The sequence below is a fragment of the Bison bison genome, unplaced genomic scaffold, assembly GCF_000754665.1.
Source record: "Bison bison bison isolate TAMUID 2011002044 unplaced genomic scaffold, Bison_UMD1.0 scf7180017864375, whole genome shotgun sequence".
NCBI lineage: Eukaryota > Metazoa > Chordata > Mammalia > Artiodactyla > Bovidae > Bison > Bison bison.
Genome location: NW_011494947.1, coordinates 4,749,558 through 4,756,631, shown reverse-complemented (window position 1 = coordinate 4,756,631; position 7,074 = coordinate 4,749,558). Strand labels below are relative to the sequence as shown.

Genomic DNA, 7,074 nt, shown 5'->3' with positions numbered 1-7,074 from the left:
AGACTTTGTTGGTTGCGGGGGGGGCGCCAAGGGGCGCCGAGGGGCTCACCCCGTGTGCCTTGGAGGCAGCACAGAAACTCTGGCCATGGCCCGGCCTTCGGAGGGGTCAGGGAGCCGCGAGCCCGCACATTTTTACCTTTTTCTTGGCCGCAGCCAATTTGCTCTGTCGGGTTTCTTCCGACATCCCGGGACGGGGCGGGGGAAGGGGGGGCCACATCAGCACGATCCCGTCAACCTCTGCGGAATCGCTTCCGGCAGCCACCGCGCCGCGGTGCCACTCAGCCAAGAGAAGGCGGTACCGGGGCGGTACTAGGAGGCCGCGGTGTATGGGGGTGGCCTCAATTCTCTAGCCCCATTGGATAGTGGAAAAGATACGGGGCGGAGACGCACGGCTAAAGCCGCCGCCTAGCCCGAAAGAGAGGGTGGAGTCACAAAAAACGCTAAAGGCGCAGCCGCAGAGCAAGCGGCCTCTGTCCTGCCCACCGCGGCGGAGAGGACTGAGCCGGCTCTCGCCAAGTGCGTGCGTAGCTACGCTTTGTGACGTTCTTAGTCTCCGTCACAGGATTCCAAGTACCTGGCAGACCTGAGGAGGCTCTTTTCCGTCCTCGCCCTGGACCCTCCTTCTCTGCAGTGCCCCCCGAGTCGGGGGCCCCGAACGCCAGGGCTGAGGAGGTGGGCGAGGAGCTGATAGCAGGGGGAAAGCACATCTTTTCCCAGTCCCTTTTCGTGACGCCCCTGTAGCTCTGCCTCAGACTTTCCTCAGATACCTCCAGAGACGCGCCCCCCGCCCCGCCATCCACTCCTCCAACACTCCCCCTGTCAGAAACCCCCCCTTTTCCTAGAATCCCTACCCTGATCCCAGAACCATTCTCTGTCCCCTTCCCAACCGGATCCAGTCCCGGTTCATAGCTGTTCCTCCTCTCCACACCCCGACAGTACCCCTTTCCTCCCCAGGCGGCCTCTAGGTCCAATCAGACTTTTTCCCTCGGCTTCCTCTCCAGGATTCAACCAGGACTTTCCAAAAGTTGCGGCGGGGCCTTCCGATCCCCTGTGAGTATACCTGTGCCCCCTCCCTGCCCTCCACCCTGTATGCTGCTCCCAGCCCTTCCCTCCTTCCCTAACAGCGGCTGACCCACCCACCAGCCCTCTTCAGGGTCTTCCCCCCAGCTGACCTTATTCCACAGAGAAACTCCAGGTCATTTCTCTGTCCTTCCGCATCATCTTTTCCTCCTGCCCGCCAGGCTTCAGAGAAGAAACAGCGTTCCTGTCCTTTGTCAGTGTTACCCCAGACCCTACAAAGGGGCTCTGTCTCTCCTCCTCCCTGACATCGCCACAAGTGGTTGGTTGGTTTTGTGCTTTTCACACCACCCTCCTTCCCTCACCCATTCCACCTACACGGAAACCACTCTCATTCCCTCAAACACAGGTGCTCTCTCCTGCCCTACAGCACTTGCATATGCTGTCCCTTGTGTGGAATACTTTTTTCCAGCTTTTTGCCAAACTGATGCCTCCTCGGCCTTTAAAGTTGAGCTTCCTTGGAGGAGTCACAGCTCCACTTCAGGCTCAGGCCACTTGCTCTGTTAGGTGCCCCCTTAGCACACGGTACTTCAACTTCAAAACACTTTCCAGACGGCTGGTTAGTTGATTGGTTGTTTTTCCTTCCTTCATTCATTTGATGAATTCATTTGAAATAGTGCTTTCTATGTGCCAGGTCTGGGCTTCCCTGGTGGCTTAGACAGTAAGGAATCCACTTGCAATGCAGGAGACCCAGGTTCGATTCCTGGGTTGGGAAGATCCCCTGGAGAAAGGAATGGCTACCCACTCCAGTATTCTTTTTTTTTTCTTCCACTCCAGTATTCTTGCCTGGAGAATTCCATGGACAGAGGAGCCTGGCGGGCTACAGTCCATGGGGTCACAGAGTCTGACACTACTGAAGCAACTTACTTATGTGCTGGGTCCTATTGTAGACACAAGGCCATCAGCTGTGAAAAAACAGAGTCCCTGCCCTCATGGTGTTCACCCTCCAGTGGTATAAGGCCATCAGTGAAAATAATATTATTAATGAAATGTACAACGTGCCAGGTGGTGATAGATGTTAGAAAACATCAGGACAAGGGGTAGTGTGTGAGGTGGTTAGATGGGGTGGTCAGGGAAGGTCTTTTTGATGAAGTGTGACTGGTGAGTCCAGCTTTCCATGGAAATATCTGGAGGAAGAGCATCATTTTGGGTGTTGTATGTCTGGGACTAGGCTCTATGTTCCATGAAGGCAGGGGGCCAGGCTTGACGTCTTCTCCATTGCTAAACCCCTGCAGCCTTAGGCAGTGCCTGGCAGCTAGTACTTACTTATGATTTGTTGACTGGTTAAAAACCCCAATGTGGCCCCAACCAACATTTCCTGAAGATTGGCAGCATGTCAGGCACTGCCTTCGCAGCTTTTAGATGCAGAAAGGACAAAGATGAACTGTAGCCCCAAGGAAGCATTTTGTTACCCAAGTAGATTTTTTTTGAATATTTATTTATTTATTTGGCTGCACCAGGTCTTAGTTACAGCATATGGGTTCTAATTCCATGACCAGGGATCAAACCTGGGTTCCTTGTGTTGGGAGCATGGAGTCTTAGCCACTGGCCCACCAGGGAAATCCCCCAGTGAGGTTATAATCGTAGACTGGAGAGGAGAATCCAAGAGGTGGACCTGAAGTGGATGCGCTAGGGTCAGATTGGGAACCAGGATGAGCCCTTTAGTTAAAGTTGGGTTTGGCTGAAAGTGAAAGGAAACCCTGAATAGTGGTGGCTAAAACAGTCATCGGGGACCCATGCCTCTATCATCCAAGACACTGTTCAACTCCATCGTCCCTCCACTAGCAGGAAGGAAGAGGGCCACAGAAAGGTGTATCCTCTCCCCGGAAGGACAGTTCCCAGACATAGAATCCACTATTTCTGATTAAGTTCCACTTGCCAGAACTTAGTTATAGGACCACATCTAATTCCAAGGGAAGCTGGAAAATGTAGTCTTATTCTGGGTAGAGGTTGTCTGTTACCACACTGAAACAGGGAGTGGCTTTTGGGGGGACAATGTGGAGGTTCTGAATTGTAGATAATTGGTTAGTCTAGCTTCTGACTTTTTGTGCCACTCAGCGGCCATCTCCCAAACCTGGCCAGGCTGACAGGACCAGTGAGGATTCTCTACAGCTTGACATTCAGAAACTCAAGGAGAAGAAGGACATGTTGGACAAGGAGATCTCCCAACTATTATCAGAGTAAGTCTGGTTGGGTTCCTCAGTGTGCTTAGAATAACTTGTGTGTGTGTGTGTGTGTGTGTGTGTGGGCGGGGATCATACCATGTGGCTTGTGGGATCTTACCAGGGTTTAAACCCAGGCCATAGCAGTGAAAGCACTGAGTCCTAATCACTGGACCACCCGGGAAGCTCTAGAAAACTTTTAACTAGTGCCCAGTAACTCATGGATGAGGAAAGAGGCTTGTGCAAGCTTCCTGATGGTAAGTGGGTGGCAGAGGATGAGATGATTAGATAGTATCAGTGACTCGATATGGACATAAGTCTGAGCAAACTCAGGGAGATGGTGAAGGACAGGGAAGCCTGGCTTACTGCAGTCCATGGGGTCTCAAAGAGTCCAACAGGACTTAGCGACTGAACAACAGCAATAGTAACTGAAACCTACCTTAGCATAAAAACAGGACTGTGCCATTGGCATCCAGCAGCCTCAGCAGCTGCCTCAGGTAAGGCGTGGTCAGGCTTGGGAGGACCAGGGGAACTGGGAGCTGAAAAGCTATGGGTCTCCCACTCTCTGTCTGGAACCCACGGTCTCTGCCTCTGCTTCTGTCCACACGTGGGCCATGCCCTCCCTCTGAAAGTGGGTTTTCAGTGCCAAGGGGACTCTGGCTCTTCCATACCTCCTGGGTTTTCCCACGCTTCTTGCTCCAGCCACAGAGCACAGACCAAGGAACCTTTGAATAGCCGTGTTACGCTTGAGGGGATTTGACTAACCACTCATGTGCCCATCTGTGAATCCCTCAGCTCTGACCAGGGTTACATAGTACCAGTAGTGCCTGGAGACCCCTCCCTAAGGATACAGGGAGAATTTGCCAGGAGTGAGACAGTGGGCAGATCCCCTGCCGTACCTTAAGCTTCACGAGGGCGGGGTCTGTCTTGGCATTGCTGTGTTCCCAGTGCTGAGCACCCAGTAGGCCCTTAGTGAGTAAGGGCCTTATTACCTCTGAAGCTGGGGGCTTTATCAGCTTTCTTAACGATTCTCTCTCTCTCTCCCCATTTCCCACCCCAGAGGCTACAGTGTAGATGAACTGGAGGACCACATCTCCCAGCTCCAAGAGTATAATGACATCAAGGATGCGGCCCAGATGCTGCTGGGAAGACTAGGTGAGAGAGTCCCCATGGGCCAGGCTGGTGGGATTTTGACCCTGGGTCTTCTGACTTACCATCCCTCGCCCCACCCCCACCCGCAGTGTTCTCAGCTGCTGTGCTCCCCGAATGCCCCTGCCCTTCCTAGCAGAGCAGCTGTACGGCTCTCATTGAGTCCCTGGGGTTCTTCCCCTCATGTAGAGGCTGCTTTGGAGCTGCAGGCAGGTTGGAATCTGGGACTCCCCCGCCTGCCTGAGGACTAGGGTTCCTAGTGCCTCAGAGTCTACTCAGACCAATGGAGACCCCAGCCTTGCCTCAAGTGGCTGGCATGGTACAGAGGCGAAAGTACAAGGGTGACTCTTGGCTCAAAGGGGTATTTTGTTCTTCTTTGAGCACAGTACCCACTATCCGGAGATCTGAGCCAGGGCACAGGCACCTGAAGGTAAGGAAATGTGTACGTGGCCTCGGTCCCATCACCTGGCTTCCATTGTTGGACACGCTGATGTTTGACTGCCAGTGACCATCTGGGACAGTGCTCAGAGCTGGGCTGTCTGCCCACCGGCTGCCTCATTGGTAGCACTTGTCGCAGAATTCCCCGTCAACATCTGAGATTCCACAGCAGGAAGGGCTTCTCCGTATTTCACTGGGGAATGGGTCCCACAGGAGGGGAGGGAGAAAACGGAAAGAGGGAAAAAGAAGTGAAGAGAGGAGGATGACCTGGGCCCAAGAAGAATGGAATGTGGGGACTTCCCTGGTGGTCCAGTGGCTAAGAGTCCACACTCCCAATGCAGGGGAACCAGGTTCGATCCCTGGTCAGAGAACCAGATCCCACATGCCGCAACTAAGAGTTTGCAACTAAAGATCCCATGTGCTGCAAGTAAGACCTGGAGCAGCCAAATATAAAAAAAAGAAGAAAGGAATGCGAGGGGACTGTAGCCTAGAGGCCAAGGGGAGTAAGCTCTCGGTAGACAGAACCCAACTTGAGACCTGTCCCTCTGGGTCATAGGACCTGAAGCAGGCAGCCTACCGTGTTTCATTCATTCAGTGAGTATTTCCTGAGGACCTGCTCTGTGCTACTCCACTGGATATGGGGACACTTTGGTGAACCAGACATCTGAATGTCTGTTCTCACGTGACTATGTTTTGATGTTGGAGTTGGGAAGGGGAATAGTCACGAACTAAACAAACACAAATCAATGAATTATAAAATGCGTGAAGTGCCATGAAGGAAACAAAGGTCAGAGATGGAAAATACTCAAGTGTTCACAGGGTGGTAGGTGGGGATGAAAGAAAGTGGTCAGGGCAGGCCTCTCAGGAGACAGACCCTTTTCCATGGGAGGAGAGACGAGTCTTTGAGGAAGCGGGAGGAATGGTATCACCAAATGGCAAGGGCAGAGACTTCCCTGGCGGTCCAGCAGTTAGGACTTCACCTTCCCATGCAGGGGGTGCGGGTTCGATCCCTGGCCGGGGAGTTAAGATCCCACATGCCTCCAGGTCATAAAACAGAAGCGATATTGTAACAAATTCAATAAAGACTTGTAAAATGTGCTGTGTGCTCTGCTAAGTTGCTTCAATCACGTCAGACTCTTCGTAACTAAGCCCTCTGGGTTCCTCTGTCCATGGGATTCTCCAAGCAAGAATACTGGAGATCGAACCCATATCTCTTACATCTCCTGCGTTGGCAAGTGCACTTTACCACTGGTGGCACCTGGTCCACATTAAAAAAAACACAGTGGTCAGACATGCACATGGGCAGGGTTTGCAGCTAGTCACAGGCACAGTGTCAGTGTAGATTTACATTTGCAGCTGGTGACTCTTGTTGCTGTGTGTGGAGAAAGGGTTCTTGGGGAGCTTTGCCTCCTCTGCCAAGTGGGTGAGGGTTCAGTGAGTCCAGTTTGGAGTGAGTGGACAGGGCCCACAGTGGAGGAGCCTGGAAGGAATGGCAGGAAGATTATGTGGCCAACAAGGGGAGCAGGAAGAAAGTCCAGGAGGAGGTCCTGGGTGGGCCAGGGCTTCGGCCATTCTCCCTCCCACTTCGCTCACTGGACATCCTTCCTTCCTTCCAGCTGTGATCCGAGGTGTCACCACCAAGGAGTTGTATCCAGAATTTGGCCTAGACATGAATGACTGAGCTCACAGCCCTTTGTCCACGGCCCACTGGGACAGGCAGATGTGGACATAAGAAGCAGTGAAAGCCCAACCAGCGAACCCACAGGCTTTCCAGCAAGAAAACATCAACAGCCCTTTTTCTAGAGAGCCCAAGCCGAGTCAGGAGGAGCCGAACCAGCTCCAAGGTTCCTGAAACATTCTAATGATACCTGTGTATGTGTATCCTGTTTATAAATAAACATGAGTGATTTTGGTTCAAATCTCTATGCTGATTCCCTCTCTTCTGATAGCCCCCTGATCCTAACCTGGAAAAAGAGAGCCTGCCCTATGTGGTAACAGATTTCCACATGCCAGGGACTGTGCTAAGTGCTTTATATCCATTACCTCCAGTGCTTCAATCCATCCTAAGAGGAATTAGTATTACTATCCCCATTTCACAGATGAGGAAATTGAGACTCAGAAAGGCACAGTGACTTGCCTAAAGTTAGACACCCAGTAAGTGGCCACAGGGATTTGAGCCCAAGTCTTAACTCTGAAGTTTCTAGTGTGCAACTCTGCCTTTGTGAGCTGGGAAATGAGCAGGTAAGAG

At 52.3% G+C, this 7,074-nt stretch overlaps 2 protein-coding genes across 6 annotated transcripts in view; one reads left to right on the top strand and one right to left on the bottom strand.

The window, feature by feature from the left end:
- Positions 1 to 274, bottom strand: part of GOLGA2 (golgin A2) — a 17,006-nt gene extending 16,732 nt beyond the window's left edge. For 4 of the 5 annotated variants that reach the window (XM_010856858.1, XM_010856859.1, XM_010856857.1 and 1 more), the window contains exon 1: positions 137 to 271. In XM_010856858.1, coding sequence (XP_010855160.1) covers positions 137 to 217 — 81 coding nt within the window. In that variant the 5' untranslated portion in view covers positions 218 to 271. Of the gene's footprint in view, positions 1 to 136 lie in introns of all 5 variants that reach the window. The other variant, XM_010856856.1, reaches the window with a different exon arrangement.
- A 52-nt stretch (positions 275 to 326) lies between these two features.
- Positions 327 to 6,749, top strand: SWI5 (SWI5 recombination repair homolog (yeast)). Its single transcript, XM_010856966.1, has 6 exons — positions 327 to 332; positions 529 to 672; positions 955 to 1,050; positions 3,136 to 3,257; positions 4,300 to 4,394; positions 6,443 to 6,749. Exons 1-6 carry the CDS (start codon positions 327 to 329, stop codon positions 6,505 to 6,507), a joined length of 528 nt encoding a protein of 175 aa, XP_010855268.1. The 3' UTR covers positions 6,508 to 6,749.
- Positions 6,750 to 7,074: the final 325 nt, after the last annotated feature.

What these genes read in the sequence shown, in the direction of transcription:
- SWI5 (XM_010856966.1), top strand. An exon ending in GCGGGGCCTTCCGATCCCCT is followed by an intron (nt 1,051 to 3,135) that starts GTGAGTATACCT and finishes TGTGCCACTCAG; the next exon opens with CGGCCATCTCCCAAACCTGG. An exon ending in GATGCTGCTGGGAAGACTAG is followed by an intron (nt 4,395 to 6,442) that starts GTGAGAGAGTCC and finishes CCTTCCTTCCAG; the next exon opens with CTGTGATCCGAGGTGTCACC.